General features: G+C 39.3%; 1 protein-coding gene across 3 annotated transcripts; it reads right to left on the reverse strand.

Moving 5' to 3' along the window:
• ANXA7 (annexin A7) lies at positions 1 to 27225 on the reverse strand. 3 transcript variants are annotated; one of them, XM_039235183.1, is made up of 13 exons: positions 27140 to 27225; positions 21146 to 21200; positions 18948 to 19152; positions 18254 to 18364; positions 16923 to 16987; positions 10040 to 10142; positions 9731 to 9825; positions 6888 to 7001; positions 6496 to 6666; positions 3915 to 4085; positions 3217 to 3292; positions 2059 to 2171; positions 1 to 467 (listed from the first exon to the last, which is right to left on the reverse strand). In XM_039235183.1, the coding sequence occupies exons 2-13, from the start codon at positions 21197 to 21199 to the stop codon at positions 345 to 347; spliced, it is 1401 nt and encodes a 466-aa protein (XP_039091114.1). In that variant the 5' UTR covers position 21200; positions 27140 to 27225; the 3' UTR covers positions 1 to 344. The 3 variants fall into 3 exon arrangements, with proteins under 3 accessions (XP_039091114.1, XP_039091116.1, XP_039091115.1); XM_039235185.1 differs by lacking the exon at positions 27140 to 27225 and adding an exon at positions 27027 to 27046; XM_039235184.1 differs by lacking the exon at positions 27140 to 27225 and adding an exon at positions 26802 to 27004.

The raw sequence follows: 27225 nt of genomic DNA on the forward strand, positions 1-27225 counted from the left end.
TTTCAGCAACTTTTTTTTATTCAGCATTATTACACAGAATTAGAGACTGCTGTGATTTTTATTTAATTTGGGATCTTGATTAGAATAAGAACAGTGAGAATTATGCCTTACAGACATTCGTTATTACTACATCATTGTGATATGGCTTCATACTGATTGTATTAGAGAAAAAAATAACATTGGAATTAAGGCAATAGCCATATGTGCAAACCAAGCACAATACCCTGGCACAACCCTTAGTATAAAGCTCTTTTGGTTTGGTGATGGTTGATATTGCTGCATACAGATCAGCCACTGCTTTGAAGGATATGCTGTGAAGAGCTTCGTTTATTTAAAAATCCCTCCTACTGGCCCACAATGGCCAGCAGAAGCCTTCGGTAATCGCCACTTGTGTCACTTGCAATCATTGTGCTCAGGGTCTTCTGATACATCTGTTTGAACATCTGTTTTATTTGTACAAGATCAATCTGCATGCAAGAGATAATATTTTTGATGTTAGAAAAAAGCTGTTAAGAGAAAACTGGTATTTATTAGAATTGTTCTTTAATAGTGAAAAAAATATAATTACAATCAAAGCAGAGAGAAAAAAAAAACCAAGTGACATTTGACAGCTAGCATTTATACCACTGCTAGCATCACCGAGTGAAGAGCTAATTTACTGTTCTGTAATAATATTGAATAAGGGTGGTACAAGTCTCATCTATTATCCCAAAAATATTAAAAACCATTTAAAAAATAATAAAACCATTTGATAGGATGGTTATTATCAAAAACAGAAAATACCAAGTGTTGGCAAGGATGTAGAGAAATTGGAACCTTGTGCATTGCTGGTAGGAATGTAAAACAGTGCAGTGGATGTAGAAAAAGATATGGTGATTCCTCAAAAAGTAAAATAAAATAGAACTACCATATGATACAGCAGTTCCACTTTCAGGTATGTACACAAAAGTGAAAGCAAAGACTCAGCAAATATTTGTATACCAGTGTTCATAATAGCCAAAGGTGGAAGCCACCTGTTAACAGGTGACAGATGAATAAACAGAAGGTCGTGTGTACATACAATAGAATACTAGTCAGCCTTAAAAAGGGAAGAAGTTCTGACACATGCTACAACATGGATGAACCTTGAAAATGTTATGCTAATGTGAAAGCAGCCAGTCACAAATGGATAAATACTGTATGATTCCACTTGTACAAGGTACCTAGGGTAGTCAAACTCCTAGAAAGTGAAAATAGAATGGTGGTTGGTGGTTGGCAGGAGCTGGGGAGAAAGGAGGATGGTGAATTATTGTTTAATATGAGTGTGGATTTTCAGTTTTGCAAGGTGAAAAAGTTGTGGTGGTAATGGTTGTATAACAATGTGAATGTACGTAATGCCACTGGAATGTACACTTTAAAATGATTAAAATGGTAAGTTTTATGTTACATATATTTTATTACAATTTAAAGAAAAGATCACGCTTAAAAAATTTAGGTCTAAATACAAACACACACTTTTTTTAAAAAAGCCATAGAACGGTTGTCTTTTTAAAAATGATTTACCTTCTCTAGTATAATTTAGTGGCATGTGTTTTCTTTCAATTAAGAAAGAACTCTAATAAATATACAAAGTCGAAGAAAGGAAAACATTTGAGGTACATTTAGATAAAGAGATAAAGGTAAACTTAAAAGTTATTTTATAATTAAAAGCTATTTGTCAAGAATTTTATTATCCAATAGGATTAATCTTTTATATAATTTTTTACATTAGCAAAATGAAAACGAAAAGATAAACATTTTACAACTTGATATAAAACAGTATTCTACGCAGACCTTCTCAAGTAGGAAAAATTCTTGGCACTGGCTACACTGAGACACAGTGGTCTGTTTCACCAACTCAAGCCTCTCTCATGGCATGAGGAGAATGAAAGCTGTGCTTTATACAGCCTCTACCAGTAGTGACAAAGGAACTCTTTCTTTAACATTCCTGAGGGACTGACACCCTGCTGAGGAAAATTCAGGAAATTAACATTCAAAATCAAGGAAGATCAGACAAAAAAAAAAAAAAAAAAGCCTCACCTCACTTCGAGTGACCACAATCCTGACCAGGGTAGAGTCATCTGTGCCGGCACCTTTCATAGAATAGTAGAGCCTCTCAGCAAAGAAGGCAGAGCGGTTCAGGGCACACTGCACTGCAAGTTAGAGATACTTCACAAATGATGCCTTGACTAAGGTATCCATGCTCCAGCTTCATTTATAACTTCTAGCCTGCCTTTGATCATTTTCTCTATAATTATGTGAGAAATCTGAGGTGATGGTCTCCCTCTTGATTTTTCTCAGAATCCACCTATCTTTCTAGCCACATCAGATAGGCTACCCTCAATTTTAGAGGATTCCCTCTAGCCAATAAATCCCATCTTCTTTCTATAGATGCAGCAGCTTACACTCTACATTTTTTCCCTTCAAGGGAGAACATCTATAGCAGCTGTGCCCAATAATATCTTACTTAAAAAGGAATAATGACTGAACTCTGAATTCTACAAGTAAAATATTATCATTTGGCTGACAGAAGGATAGGAGATACATTCTGGTATGAAAAAGAAAACAGGTTTGAGGCAAGATCTGAGGATGAGAGTAAATCTGACACATTTTCTCTTAGGAAAATTAACTTAGCAAAGTCTTTTCCTGCAAATGGTAGAGCTATACTAACTGTACATTATTACTTTAGCTATAATTACTACAGCAATATATGTAAGACACTCAATTGCTAATACACGTGTGTTACTAACACTCTCTTTAGTCATACATTCTCCAGGAGAATTAAATTTCCATTTCATCGGATATCTCAAAGAACACTAGAAACTAGCTTTTTGATTTCAAAAGGGTAAAGCGTGTCTTTGGATTGAGTATTTGAAAGATGTTTCTGGGAGCTCAAAATGACACTTTGTGTGGTGTCACTTGTAGTTCCTTAGGGCTTTCCTATTCACTTTAACGGAACTGCTACATCTACTGTATATTCCTGCTTAATCCTCATGAAGGGCATACGGAATAAAGACCAACTAATTCCAAAACAACCCTATTTGATCACACCACCACCATTCATAAGGAATTGTATGTAAAACATAAGGATTAGCTCAGCCTCTGCCTAAGCAGATTCCCAGGTCACTCAATGGGAACAACTAGTCAAAGCCCCATTCATTTACAAACAAAACAAAACAAAACATAAAAGTATCTTACAGATGGTCTTCAAACCACTTTCGACATTTCCGGAAAATTCACGGGCAACACTACTTATCAAGTCACGATTAGCCACCTGCAAACAAAAAACACAGGGGCTAAAATATTTTCACAACTTAAAAACAGAAGCCCCAGCAATTGCACTACTAGGTATTTATCCAAGGGATAAACGTGTGCTGTTTCAATGGGACAATGTTGTTGTTGATAGTTGTTGGCTATCAACAACAGCCAAAGTATGGAAAGAGCCCAAAGGTCCACCGAGAGATGAATGGATGAAGAAGATGTGGTATATACATATAACAGAGTATTACTCAGCAATCAAAAAGAATGAAGTCTTACCATTTGCAACTACCTGGATAGAGGAAAGGGTATCATGCTAAGCGAAATTAGTCAGAGAATGACAAATATCATATGACTTTACTCATATGAGGACTTTAAGATACAAAACATGAACAGAAGGGAAGGGAAGCAAAAATAATATAAAAACAGGAGGGGGACAAAAACATAAGAGATTCTTAAATATGGAGAACAGAGGGTTTACTGGAGGGGTTGTGGGACGGGGGCATGGGCTAAATGGGTTAAGGGGCAGAAAGAAATCTACTCCTGAAATCACTGTTGCACTATATGCTAAATAACTTGGATGTAATTAAACACACACACACACACACAAGCCAAATCTTCAAAAGAAAAGCTCCTACCCTGGAATAAGCCTCCATGGTAGCTCTTAGCTGAGGAAAGCTTCTTGTGGCAAGAATCATGTTAAAGCAAGATTCATCTGTCCCCAGTCTCCCCTCACCAGCTTGATAGAGACGTTGAGCATCTTCCTGAGCCAACTGGTGGTTAACATTCTGGTTCTCATCACGATTTCCCTGCAAAAGAAAAAGGCAAGAACTGAAGATGTGATACAAATTCTATTAAAATCACCCCCCGCTCCGCCACTCCTTCCCCCGCCAAAAAAGAAAAACATCTCTACTAGGATATATAAACTACCACTCAAATGAAGAAATTCTAATTCTCCTTAGCTGGGATTTAAGATCAGTATGCATTATACTGAGTTCCACTTTGTATTCATTTATGCAGCTGAAAGGACTGGAGCACTTGTTTTGTGTGAGGCTGTATTAGGGTTCTCCAGACTAAGAGAACCAGTAGGATGCACAAGGTGGTAGAGACACAAGACAGACAAGGTCCCAGCCCTCAAAGAATTTATGTCAAGGGAGGGTGTATATAATATGGAGCTTCATGAACTTCCTTTCCTTTAGCCAAGTGAAATCTTAATATTTAAGCTTTATTATGAATGTATACATAAAAATGACACAAGAGCTTTTATGAAGAAGCTACAAATAACTCAAGTTCTGACAGACTGTGCCAATTTGTATACCAAAGTTTTCACTGGGATGGGAAGGAAGGAAGGAAGGAAGGAAGGAAGGAAGGAGAGAGGGGGGAGGGGGGGAAGGGAGAGGGTGGGGGGAAGAGGAGGGAGGGGGAGGGGGGAGAGACGGAGAGAGCTGTGGGCCTAAACAAGAGTAAAGCCTAGGTGGGCATTTGGTTTCTCTTAAAAACAGAAACGAACCCAAATGAAGGAAAGGCTTCCCTCTAGAGTCTTGATGTCAGTCTGAGGAACACAATGGAGAGGTGTTCCTTAAAGGTGAGAAATATTTTAAAGAGCAATGGACCCAAGAAATAAACAGAAGCATATTCTAAAATTTTTAAATGTTTTATTTATTTCTGAGAGAGAGAGAGAGGGAGAGAAGAGACAGCATGAGGAGGGGAGGTTCAGAGAGAGAGGGAGATACAGAATCTGAAACAGTCTCCAGGCTCTGAGCTGGCAGTCAGCACAGAGCCCAACGTGGGGCTCAAACCCATGAACTGTGAGATCATGACCTGAATTTAAGTCGGATGCTTAACTAAGCCACTCAGGCACCCCCAGTAGCATATTCTAAATGAGAGACTAAAGATAGAACACAAGAAAAGATGCTCAGGAAAAATTTCCCAGATGACTGACTCTGGATTCAAACACACAAAAACCCGTCTCATTTTCCTGAGAAGACATTCTTCTGCTCATTCCCTTCAATAGGTCTCTTTACTTCGTAAAACAGCAGAGCCTTGAGCTTGCTGCATAAAGAGACTTGGCACCTCATACCTTTTTTTTTTTTTTTTTTTTTAAGTAGGCTCCATGTCCAACATGGGGCTTAAACTCACAACCCTGAGATCAAGAGTCACATGGTCTACCAACTGAGCCAGCCAGGTACCCCTCATGTAAAGTCTTAATAATCATTTTTTAGCATTAAATCCCTGTTGTTCTTGCTATTGTTTTTCTTCTTGTTGTTTTAAAATTCTAATCTACTCTCCTACTTTGTTATTCCATTGTAGGTAAATTCAATTTCTTCCCACCCATTTGCTTTCTTTTCTCATTTCCACATTCACTCACTTTGGCATACTATGTTTTCTGCAACTATCTCCCTTTGCTCTGAAGAGCCTGACCTCTGCTTTCCTATCCCTCAAAACTATCCAATCTTGTATACTAGCAGGATAGCCAATAACTCTTGACACTGAATCAGTGTGCTGGTCTTTTCAAATAGACCTCATCATCTCATTCTAAGTGTGTTTATAGTATCATTCCAAATACACTATCTGAAAAATTTTCCGTCACTTCTCCAACACATTTGGGGAATCAGAATAAAGAAGGTGCTAATCACACTACTGAGAAATGTTTCTGCATCTCTGGCTCTTCTCACACAGTTTTCACCTCTTATAGCGCTTCCATGGCAGTCCTGCACGTCTTCAGTGGATGGCCCAATTTAACTGGCAATACAACGCTAAACTTGTAAGTATGAAATTCAGGGGCACCTGGGTGGCTCAGTCTTAAGCGTCTGCCTTCGGCTCAGGTCATGGTATCACAGTTTATGAGTTCAAGCCCCGCACTGGGCTTTCTTCTCTCAGTGCAGAGCCTGCTTCAGATCCTCTGTCCCCCTTTCTCACTGCCTCTTTCTCTCAAGAAAAAAAAAAAAAAGATTCATCCCCAGCCTAAGACAAAGAGCCAAGATGATTTCTGATTCCATATAACCTTAAAAGGTTAATTTCTAATCCCTTACAAAGCTAGATCTGCAGAAATAAATCTCAATAGTGAAGACAAAGAAATTTGAACACTGAAATCTGTGCTACCCCTTTTAAAGATGGCAAGATTCCATGTGGGCTAAATATTAAAAGGAATAAAGAATGCCACTGATAATACAAAGTGAAGAATGTTCCTTCATCAATATATATTCATACTATACTCACCTGGCACATGGATACAAGTAAACGTTCAAAATGTCCTGATGTATCTGATCTAATGTCCTTTTCAAGGTCTCGTCCAAATTCTGATTGATAACATCTGACAATTTCTCGGATTTCCTGATTTGTTCTTGTGCACAAAATTTCAATCAATACACGTTCCTGAGTTCCTGCTCCCTATGTTAAATGGAGAAAGTGACAATTATACAAAAGAAAAACAAAAATCACAGAAAATAATTAAATCTTATTAGTTCATTTTGGCCTCCAAACCTAAAAAGCTGTATTTATTCAGATGATAGGATACAATGTACTGATTTAGCTGTCACTGTAAACTGCCATTATTGGTGGGGTTTTACATTTACAATAAGATAAAATATATAAAGTAAATAACATAGTACCTTCATTGCATTCCGTAAACTCCAGGCATCATAATATGTAGGTGGCATGAATAGGGCAAGGATTAGTTCTTCCATATTTCCACTTAGCTCTGATTTGAGATCTTTGATTAAATCCTGTTTAATTACAAATACAAAGTATGTGTGCTCTCCAAATTTTGCTGCTTAAATTTTTTAAGAAATATTTGGAAAAGTGAAACTGAATTGCTTTATGAAGACCAAATTTCAAATTTGTACATACTAAGAAACAAGTAAATATATACATTTAACATTTATATTTTAAAGTAGATGTACTTTATTCACTCTCCCAAGAAACAGTAACAAATTCCTACTATAGTTCCACCACTATACCAGTTACAAAGACAGATACATGAAATTAAAAATCGCTCAAACAAAATGATAAGCAGATATTTACTTAGTATAAGAAACTTGTTCTGTGTGGAAATAGGAATCATCATTGTGTTCTTCTGTGGAAAGATAAGGTAAACCCCTAAAAAGTCATAATATAAGACAGACTGTACTTAAGTAGCACATAAATAAACAGTGGAAAAAAGCTGAAACAAGAGAAGTTAAAGTGGGCTAGAAAGCCCAGAGAAAGCTTCTAGTCCAGATCTTGAAAAGTATATAAAATTAGCAAGCAAAGAGGAAAGAGAAATATGTTTCAGGCAAGAAGGAGGAACACAAATGAGAAACATAAATATGGTTCCCAGGCTTGACTATACATTAAAATCATCTGTGGAATCTTTTGAAAAGAAAAAAGAAAAGAAGGGAGAGGGGAGAAGAAAAGAAAAACACATTGATGTCAAGGACAAATACTCAGAGGTTCTGCATGTGTTTTTAAGTATGAAAGGAAATTATGAAGCTCAGCTAAGGTTGGGAATCACCAGTATGAGGCAAGAACAAGCAAAGCCTTTTTAATGAACCAATGTGACAACCAATTTTGTTAGAGGGAAACGTTCTCATAGATTAGAGAGACAGAGTTGTAATGTTATACTTGGATCATTGCCTTGAACACAAACTAAAGGATGTGGATTTGATTCTGCATGCTGGGAGAAGCCACTGGAAACTTCGACACAAAAAAAATGACATTGAAATGGGAACCATAGGCAGTATGGACTACAATGACAAAGATACTATAGATAAGAACATTAGGGCTACTAGAATATTAAAGTAAGAATTCATTCAGGCTTGGACTTGAGTAGCAGATTTGAGATAGAAGATACATTTTTAAAAAGCCCTTTTACATATTAGATCAACAAGACAGAGTCAATAACCAGATGCTAGGACAAAGCAGTGCCTGGCATATAGTAGGCACTGAATAAGTATCCAATGACTGATAAAGAAGAAAGTGGAATCAAGGACAACTCCACAGCAAGCTAGAAGGATGATTTTTTTTAAATGTTTATTTTTGAGAGAGAGAGTGAGAGTGAGCACGGGGGAGGGGCAGAGAGGGAGGGAGACACAGAATCAGAAACAGGCTCTAGGCTCTGAGCCATCAGCGAAGCCCGACACCGGGCTCAAACCCATTAACCAAGAGACCATGATCTGACCCACAGTCAGATGCTTAACTGACTGAACCACCTATGAATATATTTTTATTAATTAATAGGAACCTCGGAGAAAAGATGGCTAGGAATAAAAAAATATACGCTGTGAATTTAGTTTTAATTCTAAACTGATATAGAAGAAAATTCAGGATAGCATAGGACAAGCTATCCATGAACTAAAGAAATTCATAATATGGAAAATACTTTTGTTAGAGAAGTGAGTCTGATGTTGAACCCTAAAGAAAATCTAGAGTTTATGTTGCTTAATTAGCTTTAAGGCATGTGGACCTGGGCCAAGGAGGGAGGGTAAGGCAGAGTAAAATAGGTCAAGTGGGACCAACCAACGAACTTCTATCCCATTCTGAGAAAAGTAAACTAGATCCAGAGAATGCTATGAAGTCTTAGGATTCCTATCTAAATGGCAAACCAATGCTACCTCGTCTTCCCCTTCATATCTAAGAAGTAGCAGCACTTTTTAGCCAAAGAATCTTGCTGATTTTGTTACTGATCATCCATTCAGCAAATATTTTTTAAGTGGCTATTTATTATCATTCCTGTATTTGGTGCTAAAAATGTACAAATGAGTTAAGACATGGTTAGCCTGGGGGAGCTCACTGTTTTGGGGACTGCACAGTGAGATCAGTTATAGCAGAGATTTTACAAAATGCTATTGCAGAAGCAGCTAAATTCTGCCCAGAGCAAGAAGAGAAACTTCACAGAGAAGTTGATCTAACCCAAATCCTGAAGAAGTTGTTTGCCATGAAGAAAAAGAAAAGGTGTTCTAGGCCAAGGGAACAACATATACCAAGCACAGAGGTATAAAAGATCATGATGTGTGCAGGGAATGGCAAGAAGTTCCACACGGGCATAATACAGGATATACTCAGAGGGAGAGAGAGAAGTGGAAGATGATGACAAACACCAAGAATAAGCAGGGGCTATATAAGTCCTTGAATCCCACCGTAAAGAGAAGACAGACTGAGAACCAAACTATTTATTATACTATTTATCTATTTTATATATAAAATTATCTATTATCAGTTATAATACTGTGGTCATAATCTGTTTTCTACTGAGCATCTATCACATATCAGACATAGTATGAGGTATGATTATGAGATGAATGACTACTCCAGAATTAGAAAGTCTTTTAAGAGAAATACATAGCAAACACACCATTCCTGGGGTCTCTGGAGTCTGTCTCTACTTTATATCACCAGTACTAATAAAAAGATAGTATCCAACCTCACATAAAGGCAGAGTCTACAAGGCCACTGCCAGAAAAAAAAATATAAATACCTTGCCATACATGGTCTTAAAAGCTGCTTTAATTTTTTGCCTCTGATCATTGGAACGGTTGGCCACAACACTCACAATCGCCTGCTCGTCTGTCCCTGGAAGAACCATATATGTTTAAGTAAGGATGAAGTCTGTGCTGGGTACCCCTTGAGGACATCTCTTGGTTGCTTTACAAGGTGACTGGTGCCAGATTAAATTAAGGTATGTGCACAGGTGGACATATAAACTTGATTAATAATATAAAGTTTATTTTTACTTTAGATTCAATCACTAAAAATTATAAATAAGATAAAAACCTGTTTTCCTTACCAAAACCCTTCATCGCTTTCCGAAGAATTTCTGCATCTCTCATGGCATCAAAGTTGGCAGCTGGTTGGATTGTACCTTGAGTTCCCTGAGTCACTGAGGCAGGCTGAAACGAGAAGCATAAATTCTAAGTCAGTTACTGTGGTAATCCTTTCGTAATATAAAAATACATCAAATTATCATGTTGTACACCTAAAACTAATACAATATTATATGTCACTTATACCTCAATAAAACTGCCGGGGTGGGTGGGTGGGAGGGGTGAATGTAAAAATGTTCAACTTCTTTAGTGAAAGAAATATAAATTTTTTAAAATGCCATCAGGATTCTCTGCTGACAAGAAGACAACTTAAGACTTCCCCAGTTATCACTCTTAGGCAAGGAGGCCATGTTTAAGTTTTAGGATAAAGGATATGAGCATTTTATTTTCAGGACTCATTCTCAAACAAGCAAGAAAGACCTATCCCCTTCCTGTCAAAAGACCGCTAACTCCAAACTTTCAGGGGACAAAAAGTTAAGCTTGTGATATCAGTCAATCTTCCTATTCCTCAATCTCTTTCCCAGTAGAATAGGAGGGAAAAAAGATATTGATCCCTGGATAGTGTGAGATGAACAGCAGTGTCTGACTTAAAGACAATAATACAGGGGAGGCTGGATGGCTCAGTCAGTTGGGCATCTGACTTCAGCTCAGGTCATGATCTCATAGTTTGTGAGTTTGATTCCCGCATTGGGCTCTGTGCTGACAGCTTGGAGCCTGAAGCCTGCTTCAGATTCTGTGTCTCCCTCCCTCTCTAACCCTACCCTGTTTGAGCTCTGTCTTTCTCTCTCTCAAAAATAAATAACAAGCATTAAAAAAAATTTTCTTTTAAAGAGCACATGCACAATAACTACAGTTAACATCACACTTCAAAGAGACTGGATGGTTTCTCTCTTAGATTGGTAACAAGGGAAAAATTCCAAACTCACCACTCTTATTCAAAATAAATAGACAGATAAATAAGTAAATACAATAATATAATAAGGGCTTTAGTTAGGTGGACCTTGAATTGCCCAATGAGGTTTCAAATAACCAATATAATTTTGGCAATATGTTTCCACAGGCCTTCATTATCAAACATGAAATAGAGACGCCTGGGTGGCTCAGTCAGTTAAGTGTCCAACTTCAGCAAAGGTCATGATCTCACAGATCAGGAGTTCAAGTCTCACGTTGGGCTCTCTACTGTCAGCACAGAGCCTGCTTTGGATCCTCTGTCCACTCCCCTCTCTGCCCCTCCGCTGCTCATGCTCTTTCTCTTTCAAAAATAAACAATGAAAAACATGAAATAAAACATTTTGTAATAAGAAAAGCACAAAACGAAAACAAGCAATGACTAGAAATTCTGGGTGGTAGAACATTCTTCATTGATTATATAGGAAAGAAACCAGAAAGCACAACAGGGACTATAGTTTAAAAATACAAATTGGGGTACCTAGTTGAGTGTCCGCCTTTATTTAGGTTCAGGTCAGGATCTAATGGTTTTGGGGGTTTGAGCCCTTATTGAGCTCTGCACTGATGGCGTGGAGACTGCTTAGGATTCTCTCTCTCCCTCTTTCCCTCCCTCTCTGCCTCGCCCAACTCATGTTTTCTCTCTCTAAATAAACTTAAGAAATTTTTTTAAATAAAAAAAATAAAACAAATCTATGGGGAAATTTAAAAATCACTATAACAAATACATAGTAATAATGGTTTCCAGAGAGAATCATCAATGGATGCTAAAATTGGTGAGTAAAAGTACAATGAAAACCCAGATACTTACATAGTTTGTACCTAGCAGACACAAGTGATCAAAATTAATCATTGCCAATAACAGAATAAGTCAACAGTAAGTGCCTCCTGATATAATAATGCACTGGGGATCCAAGATCATTTCTGTGGTACTCCTAATCAAAATGGCCAAACATGAATTTAATCATGAGGAAATAAATATCAGACAAACCCAAACTAAGGAATTTTCTGCAAGATAACTGGTAGTACCCTTTAAAAGCGTCAAGGTCTGGGGCGCCTGGGTGGCTTAGTCGGTTAAGGGTCCAACTTTCACTTGGGTCATGATCTCGCGGTTCGTGGGTTCGAGCCCCGCGTCGGGCTCTGTGCTGACTGCCGGCTCAGAGCCTGGAGCCTGTTTCAGAGTCTGTGTCTCCCTCTCTCTCTGACCCTCCCCTGCTCACGCTGTCTCTCTCTCTCTCTCCTAGAAATAAATAAAACATTAAAAAAAAAAAAAAAAAGCGTCAAGGTCATAAACAAAAAAGACAGAAGAATTGTATCAAATTAAAGGCAACTTAAGAAGGATGCCTGGCTGACTTAGTCAGTAGACCATGTGATTCTTGATCTCAAAGTTGTAAGTTCGAGCTCCACAGTGGGCAGAGATTAATAAAACAAATGAAATGAAATTGAAATTAATATTAAAAAAACAAGAAAACTTAAGAGACAGGACAATGAATGCAGTGTTTCATCCTGGATTTGATCCTGAACCAGAAAAAGACATTACTGAGACAAATGATAAAATTTGAATAAGATGTATAGTTCGGGTAATAGTCTTATATCAATGTTATTTACTGCTTTTGATCATTTTGTTGTGTTTATATGAGAAGTTAACACTGGAGGATCTGGGTAAAGGGTATTCAGGAATTCTATAACTTTTATACCTTTTTTTAAGTCTGAAATTATTACAAAATTTTAAGAAAATTTTAACGCAGCTAGGAAACAGTAAGTTTTCTTTTTTCTTTTAATGTTTATTTATTTTGAAAGAGAGAGACAGAGAGAGAATCCCAAGCAGGTTCTGTGCTGCAACTCAGAGCCTAATGTGGAGCTCAAAATCACAAATCATGACATGGCCTGAGCCACAATCAAGAGTTAGACACTTAACTATTGAGCCACCCAGTCACCCCTTCAATAGTTTTCTTAAACTATTCAAATCAGGGCTTAAGAGAGATGGGATGAAGTAAGATGATATCCCACTACATTTTTTAAACTGAATTTTAATAATATATTTTATTTAACCCATTATCTCTAAAATAGCATTTCTTTTTTTTTTTTTTTTTTTTTAAATGTTTTATTTATTTCTAGGAGAGAGAGAGAGAGACAGCATGACCAGGGGAGGGTCAGAGAGAGTGGGAGACACAGAAACTGAAACAGGCTCCAGGCTCTGAGCTGGCAGTCAGCACAGAGCCTGATGCGGGGCTCGAACCCACGAACCGCGAGATCATGACCTAAGTGAAAGTCGGACGCTTAACCGACTAAGCCACCCAGGCGCCCCTAAAATAGCATTTCAAGATGCATCTAACACCATTCCAAAATATAAAATGATTCAATTGCTTTTTAGGCAACTGAAACTGCATTTAAAAGTTATTTACACCCATTGAGGGGCGCCTGAGTGGCTTAGTCGGTTAAGCGTCCGACTTTCGCTTAGGTCATGATCTCGCGGTTCGTGGGATCGAGCCCCGCGTCGGGCTCTGTGCTGACTGCCAGCTCAGAGCCTGGAGCCTGTTTCGGTCTGTGACTCTCTCTCTCTCTCTGACCCTCCCCTGCTCACGCTGTCTCTCTCTCTCTCTCTCTCCTAGAAATAAATAAAAACATTAAAAAATTAAAAAAAAATAAAAAGTTATTTACACTCATTGAATACTGCAATATGCCAGAAACTGTGGAGTAAAGTAAATGAGGAGAAGAGGACCAGACCATCTTTTAGGCCTAAACATTTTTGGGGTCAATAATTTCTCCCACTTACCAATACTCTCACACCAATGTTTTCTTCTTTCTAACAACCATCCTACACTGGTTCCACCATCCTGCACTATGAAGCTTCTAAGCCAAGAATGTAAGCAGAGAACTAACAAATGACAAATATTTGTATAGTGGCTTTAAGAAAAAAATGAATTCTACTTGTAGCAAATACACAAATATAAATCTTTTTTCAACGTAAGCCTTTACATGAACCTGATGGTATTGTGAAACTAAGGTTTCCTTTGATATAACCACCTTCATTAAAACTCTAAGTAGGGCAAAAGCCTTTGTTTACAATACACTGGACTAGACAGTAAGAGAAACTAATCTTCAAATCTATGATTTGATGATCCTCATTTTCTGTCATCTTTTTTTTTTAATGTTTATTTATTATTGAGACAGAGAGAAACTCAGCATGAATGGGGGAGGGGCAGAGAGAGAGAGAGAGAGAGAGGGAGACACAGAATCTGAAGCAGGCTCCGGGCTCTGATATGTCAGCACAGAGCCCAATGCGGGGCTCGAACCCACGAACTGTGAGATCATGACCTGAGCCGAAGTCAGACACTCAACTGACTGAGCCACCCGGGCACCCGTCATCCTCTTCTTTCTTAAAAACAAAAACTACTCCATTTTTCATCTTTAGGAAAAATGGATTTGTTTTATTCTTTGTTGAAAGTCTAAGTTGGAAGTGAATCTTCATCAAAAATACTGTCATCCTCCAGGCACTATATTGAATTAAAAGAAATCAGAGTCCATGTTCAAGAGGTCAAAACTCAAACTAGGGAAGATTTCTTAGCACAACCCATTTGATAGCATTTGATAACAACCTCCCTACTAAAAAACAAAATTCTATCAATCAGGAGAATCACCTGGCCCAGCTGCCCAACCAAGCCAAAAATTTCCATCTTCCTACACACATACACATACACACACACACACACACACACACACCCACCCACCCCACACACACACACACCATCTACCAGAGGACTTTTGGTGATAGGGAGCTCATTCCTCATAGGGAGCCTGTTCCATTCCCATCTAAAAGATTTTCCAAAATTTACCACTCTGTTAACTTCCACTTACTGGTTCTATCTTAAGGTAGTGATTGTTACACATAAGTTGCATATGTAGGTTTCATTTTTGTGTTTTATGTTTGAAAATCTTTTTTTTTTTTTTTAACGTTTTAATTATTTCTGAGACAGAGACAGCATGAGCAGAGGAGGGTTAGGGAGAGGGAGACACAGAATCTCAAACAGGCTCCAGGCTCTGAGCTAGCTGTCAGCACAGAGCCTGACGCGGGGCTCAAACTCATGAACTGTGAGATCATGACCTGAGCCGAAGTTGGATGCTTAACAGACTGAGCCACCCAGGCACCCCAAAAATCTTTCTTTATACTTAGTCATAAAATCTATGTCTCTCAAACTACATGCATACTTAAGTTAAAATAAAATCAAAATTCTCATACATGATTAAAATAGCTACAGATACATAATATGATTAACAATCAACTTCAACAATTAAAAAAGAAGGATTGAAAGCAATTCCCTATGTGCTTTGGAGGAATATCATTTATAGTACCAGCAAAGCAGCATTATGTCAAAGGGAGACCACTGGTCTGGGAGTCAGAAGAGCTAGTTCTAGTCTCAGCTTAGTCTTTTACTAGGTGTGTGGCCTTGGACAAATTTCTTAATATCTCTGGAGCTCAAATTCCTCAAATCAAGAAAGTAAGCCAGAAAATAGCTAAAGTGTTTTTCTTTCAATACTTTAATCCCTCTCCCATTTCAGCTGAAAATAAGCTTGATACGGGGCGCCTGGATGGCTCAGTCGGTTAAGCATCCAACTTCGGCTCAGGTCATGATCTCACAGTTCATGGGTTCAAGCCCCACGTCCGGCTCTGTGCTGACAGCTAGCTCAGAGCCTGGAGCCTGCTTTGGATTCTCTCTCTCTCTCTCTCTCTCTCAGAAAGAAATAAAACAAAAACATTAAAAAAAAAAAGCTTGATAATGCTAGATTTTTATAATTAAAGAGTATGGAAATAAATAAGAAAATCAAGATAAAGATAAGCATAAAAGTATACTGCTTGCGTTCCTTGTAACTTGTATAAGATGTAAATTAAAAAAAACACTTAATATTAAAATAAGGGGCTATACAGAGATGAGGCAAAGACTTCATACATGGGAGACGTAGGGCTATTGAAAAATCAATTCAACATATATTAATTGACTACTATGGTCAGAGCCCTGCCAAGCACAACAGGGACATAATGATGCGACAGATACAGTTGAGGGGCACCTGGGTGGCTCAGTCGGTTAGGTGTTCGACTTCTGCTCAGGTCATGATCTCAGGGTTCGTGGCTTTGACCCCTGTGTCGGGCTCTGTGCTTACAGCTAGCTCAGAGCCTGGAGCCTGTTTCAGAGTCTGTGTCTCCCTCTCTCTCTGAGCCTCCCCTGCTCACGCTGTCTCTCTCTCTCAGAAATAAACTAAAAAAAAAAAAAAAAAACTTAAAAAAAAAAAAGATATAGTTGAATCCTTTAAGGAAGATGTGAAAGATCAATACATGAGAAATTAGAAAGTAAAGAAGGCACATACAGGGGACACACAGGCACATATAGTAATTAGTAAACATTAGAAAACCTTACTCACTTCAGTGTTATAATCCAAAGAAATAGAGAAAACAGGATAGGAAGGAAAGGATTCTGTACTGATCTGAAAAAAGAGTGGAAAGTTATAAAGGTAAAAATAGAAGTCAAAACCACACTTTATCAAACACCGCCAAAAATAACAATTACTCAGTTACCCAGGTTCATAGTTGTAACCATCAGTGAGTGAAGAAGAATTAAAACCAATGCCAAGAACCCAAGTGAATCTCTATGAAGAAGTTATGAGTATTATCACCTGTGAGAAGGGACCTATGCTTGTCTTATTAAAGTAATCAGGATACCACTTAAAGCAGATGGACCAAAGAGAGGATCAAGTCTATCAGAAGCAAAGAGCAGAATCTTAAGTGACTTTAATAAACCATATACCCCACTTCATGGAAACCTCTAATGTCAGCAAAGGAGTTGTACCCTTCTTTGGCATTATCTAATTAAACTGGACTAAATTTAAAAACAGGAGCAGAAATACCTGACTTGGGTAAGGACTTTGTCCTCCAGGATACTGAGAAGGCATCTGTCCTCCAGGAAAGCCACCTACATGTTTAAAAAAAAAAAAAAAAAAAAGTACAGTAAACAGATTTTATAGGATTTAACTTTTCAAAGCAGCTTTGACAATTACGAATCTGGAAACATAGGAGAACATTCACACCATGTTTATTCAATAGGATAATTTTTAATATTATAATTCACTGATCTAAAACCAACTTTGGTCACAAGAACCTTTTAAAATATTCCATGTCCGGGGCGCCTGGGTGGCTTGGTCGGTTGAGCGTCTGACTTTCGCTCAGGTCATGATCTTGCATTTCGTGGGTTCGAGCCCCGCGTTGGGCTCTGTGCTGACAGCCAGCTCAGAGCTTGGAGCCTGTTTCAGAGTCTGTGGCTCCCTCCCTCTCTGACCCTCCCCTGCTCACGCTGTCTCTCTCTTTCTCTCCTAGAAATAAATACAACATTAAAAAAAATTTAAAAAAATAAAAATAAAAATAAAATAAAATAAATATTCCATGTCCTACAGTTTCCTAACAAATAATACTTTTTTTTTTTTTTTTTTAACACTTGATCCAAACTAAATTCTGATTCCCTGTGGAAAGGATGCCAGGACATAGTTCTGAGGGTTTAGGAATGGTATAGGAGTGAGCACGGATGCGCCTGAAGGTTTTGGGTTTTTTTGGCTTTGTAATACTTTTTTTGTAATTGAAAAAGTGGGTCCTTATTTCCATCTTACTGATTAAACTTTTGCATCAAATTAATGCATTTCATGAAACCATGTATTTTTTTTAATATTTTATTTATTTCTAGGAGACAGAGAGAGAGACAGTGTGAGCAGGGGAGGGTCAGAGAGAGAGAGAGATACAGACTTTGAAATAGGCTCCAGGCTCTGAGCTGGCAGTCAGCACAGAGCCCGACGCGGGGCTCGAACCCATGAACCGCNGTGAGCAGGGGAGGGTCAGAGAGAGAGAGAGATACAGACTTTGAAATAGGCTCCAGGCTCTGAGCTGGCAGTCAGCACAGAGCCCGACGCGGGGCTCGAACCCATGAACCGCGAGATCATGACCTAAGCGAAAGTCGGACGCTCAACTGACTAAGCCACCCAGGCGCCCCATGAAACCATGTATTTTAAATTATTTTTCTCTCTCTGCCCCATTCGTCTGTTCATGCACACTCTCTAAAACTAAAAGAATATATATTTATAAAAGTACTTAGTATAAAGTTTACTGAAGACTATCACAAACATAACTAAGTTCTCTCAGGGGCAACTGAAAAATTTTAAGTAGCACACTACTGTTCTTCTCTGGTACCTACCAGGTAGTGGGACCTGTGCTGGGCCACCACCATAAGGCTGTGAGGGTGGCTGTGGATAGCCAGAGAAGCCTGCTCCACCTGGGGGGGCTCCAAATCCTTGGCCTGGAGGAACTAGAAAAAAAGAATAAATACAGTGACAGCTCTCATGATTAAAGAGTAAACTTCAGGAAAATATCTACTAAGAAAAGTGGAAAAAATATACAATTAATGCTGTAATAGCAGTCTCTTTTGGTCTAAATTCAACTTATCAACTCTCTGTTATGAAATCAATTAAAAAAGTTTTACTTCATTCACCTGCCTAACTTATAATAACAAAAGTGCTAAGATTTATGGCCTTTGGACAAAGCTGTCCTAAAGGCCACAATTATGCTAAGTGAAATATCATGATCAATTCTTATGATTACAAATAAGTAAACTGTTATGTATTGGTCCTTTACTACCATGAGATTTATTCTAATTCTTTTCACAACAGAATTTTTGAGAATGTTCCCAGCTTTCATGCCCCCAAGAACCTTTATCCCTCTATCTTGCCAGCTAGATTTATGGTCTTTGGTAGAGAACAGGCTAAGAGCATCTCTGACCTCATACAAAACAAGCAAGAATGAAAAGGATAAAAGACAGAGAGAGACAGAGAGAGAAAGAAAAATGATACAGCAATCCCAAATCATCACTAATGCCACAATCCATTACTCACCTCCAGGATAGGATGGAGCTCCCCCTGGTGGTGGGGCACCAGGATAGCCTCCAGGGGCCGGATATCCTGCAGGGGCAGGGTAGCCTCCCGCCCCAGGATAGCCACTACTTGGGGCTGGTGGGTAGGCACCTCCTCCCACTGGAGGAAAGCCAGTAGGATAAGGATACTGACCCGGAGGGGGAAAAGTTGACTCCTGACCTGCAGGCTAAAAAACCAGAAAATTTTTCATATGAATGTAATCACAGAGAAACATGACCCACCAAACAAATAGAGGTAACTGTTAAGGCCTAAATTTTCTTTTATACAGTACAAGTCCCATTAAAAGTCTTGGTATCTTTTACTAGTTTACCTGTACACTAGTTTGTCAAGACACCTGTTTTTCAGAACTCAGTTACATTTAATTCTACCTGTGTCAGACAAGAGGGGTCTGCTTCTCTATTTGGGACTGAGAACCAGACTCTTCAGAAACCTCAAAGCTTCAGGAAAAACTATCAAAGCTCATTAGTTCCTTCATTTTCCTAGCACCTGGAAATATTAGAAAGACACAGTTCTCTACCCTAAAGAGAAGAATTTATGACTCTCTTTCAACACACCTGAACCTGTTGCATAACAGGAACAAAAGAGTGACCTGAGTCAACACAGGGTGTGACATTTGGAGCCTAGTTCAGACTAGACAATGTCTAAGAGTGGCAGAGACTGCTACATGTTCACTAAACTTTCTCACCTGGACACAAAGCTAGACTACCTTTCCCAGACCCCTTTGCAGTTAAGTAGGACCATATGACTGAATACTGGTGAATGAAGAGAGACAGAAGTGATGTACACCACTTCCAATCTGGCCCCTAAAAACCTCCTGCCCAATCCTCTACACTCTCTTCCTCTTTTCCTTCATCTGCCAGCTGGAAGCTGAGAATCTAGTGGAGGAATCCAAGGTACTAGAGAATGACAAAGCCAATATGTGGAAGGAGCCTGGTAACCTGAAAGACTACATGGAACAAAATCTCCTTGATACCCCACTCACCTCCTCAGCCTCCCGCCCCCTGCCACCGACTTCTAGGAGACTAAAGTAAGCAAGAAAAGAGTTTTTATTGTGTTATGTCACTCAGATGTTGGGGTTGTCTGTTTCAGAAATTAGTCTATAATGACTGAAATGGTAGCTAGAGTCCAGTTTAGTATATAGGGGCCTAGGAACATATTCATAATTCTCTTCTCTCCTATGATAAATTCAGGACAGCTATATATTCATTTTACATAAGGGTACACACATTATCATTAATCTGCATAGACCTCTTTCTATTCTCCCATTGTTAGAAAGAAGCCTTATACACTTATGAATATAAAATTGAAATGCGTAATTCTTACTTAAATACCTCAGCTAGGAGTTTAGTCCTCACAGTAGAGACATCAACAAGGCAGAACTTAGTAGCACATTTATAAAATGTACTCCAAATACTAGAAGTTATCAGAACTACTAAAGCAGAGGCCTCTAATCCACTGCAATTTGTTATCTCTGAGTCAAGCCCTTCTTAATTATTTTAAACCTTCTAATACAAAGGTTAAAAACCAGTGACTCATCGGATGATTTTAGCTTACATACATGTTTTATTGGTCATAAAACATTTAACAAAAAATTAATTTCCCAATTTAAAAAGTTGGGGCAATTCACATCAAATCCATGTTTCTGGCTTTACTTGAAGAAATGGAATATCTAGCAACATTAAGTTTGCATCACAGCACGGCCACATCGGGCTGAAGCTGAATAGCTGCTGGCTTTCCATACACAAGGCAAGTGCCCTCTCCTTCCTTCCCAACTTCTGACTTCACACACTTATTCTACTCAGTACCTCTGCGCAACTGAGTTTATGACCCCTGTTCTAACACATGTGTAAAATCTGTCATGTACTAGTCCTATATACCTGTTCCAAGTACATGAGTTATTTTACTATTATAAGTGGCAATACTTGGGGCGCCTGGGTGGCTCAGTCGGTTAAGCGTCCGACTTCTGCTCAGGTCATGATCTCACAGTTTGTGGGTTCGAGCCCCGTGTCAGGCTCTGCGCTGACAGCTCAGAGTCTGGAGCCTGTCTTCAGATTCCGTGTCTCCCTCTCTCTCTGACCCTCCCCTGCTCATGCTGTCTCTCTTTCTCTCAAAAATAAAAAAAACATTAAAAAAAAAAAAAAAAAAGTGGCAATACTTACAGGATATCCAGGGAAAGGTGGGTAGCCTGTTGGGGGGTAGCCTGGGTATGACATTCTGTAACAATAAAAAATGTCCTCTGTAATTTTTTTTTACAAAGGTTAAGTCCTTAAAAGATACATATTGGGGCGCCTGGGTGGTTTAGTTGGTTAAGCGTCCGACTTTCGCTTAGGTCATGATCTCACAGTTCGTGGGTTCGAGCCCCGCGTCGGGCTCTGTGCTGACTGCCAGCTCAGAGCCTGGAGCCTGTTTCAGTCTGTGACTCCCTCTCTCTCTGACCCTCCCCTGCTCACACTGTCTCTCTCTCTCTGTCTCCTAGAAATAAATAAAACATTAAAAAAAATATTAAAAAAAAAAAGATACATATCATCAAGGGTTTTATACAAAATCTATCTTCTTTCAAAAAGAGTCTGTCAGGCATTCAACATGTGAATATGAGAGGTATAAGCAAAGTTTATAAAGTACTTCTTCATTTCCCCGTTCATAACAATGGAGTCAGTATAGCACAGTAAATGTTACAACTTCATTCTCCCCATACAATTTTTGTTATGTCTTAATCCTACCAGTACTATTATTTATGGAATATCTTTAAGCCAATTAATTTTTCACTTAAATCTATTTTATACCACTTCCATATGTGGAAAACTTGCAATAGTTTCTTGTCACAAAGAGAAGGTAACATTAAAATGTTAAGACTAAAATAAATGTTTTCCAAATGCCACAGAAATCCCCTTACTTGGTGATGTAACATTATGGGAAACAATGGTTAAGAGTTAACATTCTGTAGTCACATACACCTTTTTATAAACTTTTCATTAAGTTTCAAACTTAAAAGAGTAGAAGAAACCCCAAAGACTCAATGCTCAGCTCTAGTAATTACAAACTTACAGCCAATTTTGTTTTTTTAATCCACTCATTCATTCCCCACCACTCCACTGGATTATTCTGAAGTAAATCCCAGACATTTGGCTCAGGTCATGATCTCATAGTTCGTAAGTTCGAGCCAAGCATTGGGCTATGCTGACAGCTCAGAGCCTGGAGCCTGCTTCAGATTCTGTGTCTCCCTCTCTCTCTGTCCCTCCCCCGCTATCTCTTTCTCTCTCTCAAAAATAAATAAACATTAAAAAAAATTTTTTACAGACCATTCATGTGAAACAAATGCAGCCAATGTGAACCCAAACCCCACAAATATATACATATATATGTCCAGTGTAAGTGCCTTCTGCAATTAAAGAAAACACTACTAACGTAAAAGAAGTGCAAATAAAACACAGGGGAAAACAAATATTCAAAACAATACCATTTCATAGCCTGACCATATCTAAAAAACTGGGGCATGTGGGTGGCTTAACCATAAGCATCTGACTCTTGCTTTCAGCTCAGGTCATGTTCCCACAGTCTGTGGGATTGAGCCCCATTTCGGGCTCTGTGCTGACAGTGAGGAAGGTGCTTGGGATTCTCTTTCCCTCCCCCTCTCTCTCTCTGCCACTCCCCCACTCATGTACACGCATTAGCTTTCTTTCTCTCAATAAATAAACTTGAAAAGAAAAAAAAAGATTCATTCATGTTGTCACAAATGGCAAGATTTCCTTCCTAAAAAAATATTTAGGGGTGCCTGGATGGCTCAGTCATCTAAGAGTCTGACTCTTGGTTTCAGCTCAGGTCATGATCTCAGGGTTCTTGAGTTCAGGCCCCACGCTGGGCTCTGTGGTGACAGACAGCTCAAAGCCTGCTTGGGATTTTCTGTCTTCCCCCCAACCCTCCCCCACTTGTGTTCTTCCCCTCTCTCTCTCTCAAAATAAATAAACGTTTAAAAATATATATCTAAAAAATTATTGGTGATCAAATATAATAATATGCCTGGCAAGTGTATCTATATAAAGACAAATAATCATTTATTTAGCATCTACCATAAAACACTGTACTAAGATTGGAGACTAACAGAAATATCAAAAGTTTAACCTAAGTTTTAAAAGGTGATGGATACATTAGTAGGGAAGCTGAACAACAATGTCATATGCAAGGCAAAAGATAGTATATAATTTTAAGATAGACAATCATCAAAACACAGTGAAAAGTAGATTAAGATAGAAGCCAGTTAAGAGGCCTTCAGCATAGGTATGGAATTAAATATTCATCATTCCCCATCAGATCAATCTTAATATCCCATATCTAACCAAGAATACATCTTAACTATAGAGAACAAACTGATGGTTACTGGAGAGGAGCTGGGTGAATGGATGAGTTAAACAGGTGATGGGTATTGAGGAGGGTACTTGCTGTGATGAACACTGGGTGTTGTGATGAATCTCTAAATTCTACACCTGAAACTCCTATTGCATTGTACATTGATTAGCTGGAATTTAAATAAAAAGTTGGGGAAAAAAAATCCCATAACTGTTATTAGTACCACTGCTTAAATTACCTATTACTAAGTACAATAAGTAACCCAATACTTCTTTTTTTTTTTCCTTCGCAATGCCTCTCCTATTCTTCCTGTCATTTCTATTCTCAAGGCCACATCCTTAGACCAGATTTTCACCATTTGATGCCTATTTTAGTAAAATTACTTTTCTATTTACGTCTTGCATATACTCTCACACTTATAATTTTCCTGGGTACCATCACTAGATGAATTTTCCTAAAATGCTCCTCTTTCAGCATGTGACTTGAGGTCAAACCTCTTCAGAGACTAATGCTGTAATATCAAATGAAAATTTATAGACCAGAAAATCAGGTCTCCTCAGTACTGGCTCTATCTACTCATTTATCTCCTAACAGTACCTAACCTCCAATGAGAAATATCTACCACTTAAATCATTCCCAATGTGCCTCTGCTTTAACCCACTGTTATTAAATGACTTGGCCCTCATGCCTGGGTCACTCACCTTTCCTGACTTATCCAGCTCAAATCTTCTCTCTCCTTTTTCTTGTTTAAATGTGTATTTATTTTTGAAACAGAGTACGAGTTGGGAAGGGTCAGAGAGAGGGAGACACAGAATCTGAAGCAGGCTCCAGGCTCTGAGCTAGCCGTCAGCACAGAGCCCGATGCGGGGCTCAAACCCATGAAGCGTGAGATCATGACCTGAGCCGAAGTCAGACGCTCAACTGACTGAGCCACCCAGGTGCCCCTTCTCTCTCCCTTCTTTGAACAATGTGCAAGATAAGTACTTCTTAAACTTTAATATGTATGTAAATGACCTGAGGGTCTTGTTAAAATGCAGACTCTGTTTCAGTAGTTCTGAGATGAGGCATGAGATTCTGCATTTCTAACTAGGCTTCCAGGTGATACTGATACTGCTGGTCTCTGAATCATATGTTAGTACGAGAATATTTTAGTAGTTCTGGATCCTCCATCTAATTTGCACATTTTTCAATGTGCCTTGGCTCTTCTCCCCACTGTGGCTGTAAATGATTATGTATTTCTTTTACATCAAGACCCCAAACAAATCCAATTCATCATAATAAAAGCCCATTATGTAGTAAGTACTGTCCTAGGTGCTGATAGAAAGGGTAAGGGAGAAAAGTATCCTGCCTTTTGTGTACACAGTATCCTGGGGCACCCGGGTGGCTCAGCTGTTTGAGTGGCCGACTTTGGCTCAGGTCATGATTTCACTGTTCGTGAGTTCAAGCCCTGAATTGGGCTCACTGCTGTCGGCTCAGAGCCCGCTTCATATCCTCTGTACGACACCCCCCTTGCTACTTATATGCTCTCTCTAAAATAAACATTAAAAAAAAAAAAGAGTACACAGTAAAGGAAATGAGGCAATAAATTTAAATTGTACGTTTTTATAATTCAAGTACAAGAAGCTAAAAACACCAAATTGAGAATTGGCATATATTGAGTCAAAGTTACAACATAAGAATAAAGATAATAAGAAAACTGATCCAGTCAGTTTTAAAATAATCATTTGGACTCCAAAGGCCCAGCTGTAAAAATAGGAACAGGAACATGATTGGTATAATGAGTAAAAGAGGGACAACAACATCTTAGAAATAGTCAGATGGACTAAGGGCAAAAGGTCAGTGTCAAAAGAAAGGGGGAATATATAATAGTTTATGAGAAAATTAATAATGATTTTAAAGGCAACAAGTAGTTACAGTAATAAAGACTACATAAGTAACTTAAATTTCTAAATCTCAAGAACTGTTTCAGTGACAAAGTCCTATTTCTACATTCTTCCTCTTTTTCAATATTTGAGAGAGCACACACACAAGCAGGGGAAGGTGGGGGGGAGAGAGAGAATCCCAAGAGAACCTGATGCAGAGCTCAAACTGAGGAACCTTGAGATTGTGACCTAAGCCAAAATCAAAAGTGAGACGGGTGCTTGGGTGGCTTGGTTGGTTGGGTGGCTGACTTCGGCTCAGGTCATGATCTCACAGTTCATGAATTCAAGCCCCTCATCGGGCTCTGTGCTGACAGCTCAGAGCCTGGAGCCTGCTTGGGATTGATTCTGTGTCTCCCTCTTTCTCTGTCCTTCCGCCACTTGAACTCTCTCTCTCTCAAAATAAATACACATTTAAAAAAAAAAAAAAAAAAGGTCAGATGCTTAACTGAACCACCCCGCTTCCCCATGGAGTCTTAATTTTCAATGTACCTTTAGCCCTTTTGGAGTCATGCATGTATCTATTCAAAAGCTAGATTTAAAAAGCTTTTATAAAGAACTAAACCCTATGGTGACTCAACAAATTACTCATTTTGCCCAAGACATAATAAAACTGTAATGTGTAAACAAGAGCTTTTACTTCCTTTTTATCATTCTCTATCAGCAACTACTTTTAAAAGACTAGAAGTCATTCTTGGTTCTCCAAACCACCTCCACCCAGTGAGTCAGCTACTAAAAGGGGTGGGTCTCACTATAGGAGTCTCAAGATGGCATCAAGCCCAGGAGCACAAGAGGCAGCTGTTGCAGATTTATGAAACAGAACAGGAAGGGCAAATGAAAACGGTCAACAGGAGATACTACAATTTTCCAAAACCTGCCTCTTGGTCGGGAAGGACTATTTAAATCAGCCAGCAAAAGCCTCCATATAAAGAACTAGAGTCACAGCCAGCCAGACTTTCTGCACAGGGTAGGCAACCATCACCAGTGAGGAATAAAAAGCAGCTTAAGTTCGGACTGACTAAAATTGTTTCTTCTACCTATCAAGTGACTGAAACTCCTTAAGTGTTTGAAAGGTAACTCATTAAGCTCTAACCAGGACAGATTACTTTATCAGATCAGCTCCCTATCTAATAGAAGATACTAGCGAGTTTAAAGGCAGTTGGACGACTTTTCATTTGTCACTTTAAGGTGGACATCTATCATCTCTCTCTGTATCGGAAGTGTTCGCTCAGGACGGGCTGTTAATCAGCACACTTGTTGCTGTTCAGGGAACAGGTATCAAATCTGGAAAGCGATTTCCTAGAATAGTTTCTAAGAATTATAAACCTGAGCCAATGTACAATTTTAGGCGTAGGCATTCTGTCCTACGGTTCGCTAAGCGGGGTACAAATTTCCCAAGTTTCCCTAAATTTGCTGTGTCACCGTAAAGTCTAGTTACCAGCCAGACAGCTTTCCGTGTTTCTCGCTGGTTTCCCTACTCAGTCCTCCTTGAGGTCGCTTCAGTAGGGTGGGTCATCCTCTGGCTTCCCTCCCTCCACCTGTAGTCACTTGCCTGAGCGCAGGATGTCACTGCTCCCTCTAATCTCGGGACAGCCGAGTGGCCCAGAGGAAGGCGAAAGGTCTTCCCGCCTTCCTGCCGGACTGGCCGGCCGCCGGACCTATCCCACCCCAATGCGCCTCCGCCCAAACGCGCCCGCCGGACAGCCAGGGTCCCGAGACACCGACGCCGAGACGCCCGCCACCCCGGAGGCCCACAGGCACCTCCGCCGAGCCCTACCGCGGGGACGCACGCGGGACCCCGCCACTTCCCGCACGGCGAGGCTGAGGGCAGGCCTGAGCGAGGTGACCCGGGGGACAGGGGCAGGAAGGGTAGGGGGCGCCGTCACTCACCTGACCGGGGGAAGCAGCGTCACAGCCCAACCCTAGTCGCCAGCAAGATGGAGCCGGGGGCGGGGCCGGGAAGGCGGGGCGCCGCG

The sequence above is a fragment of the Hyaena hyaena genome, unplaced genomic scaffold, assembly GCF_003009895.1.
Source record: "Hyaena hyaena isolate Hyena2069 unplaced genomic scaffold, ASM300989v1 scaffold_97, whole genome shotgun sequence".
In the NCBI taxonomy this organism is placed as follows: Eukaryota; Metazoa; Chordata; class Mammalia; order Carnivora; family Hyaenidae; genus Hyaena; species Hyaena hyaena.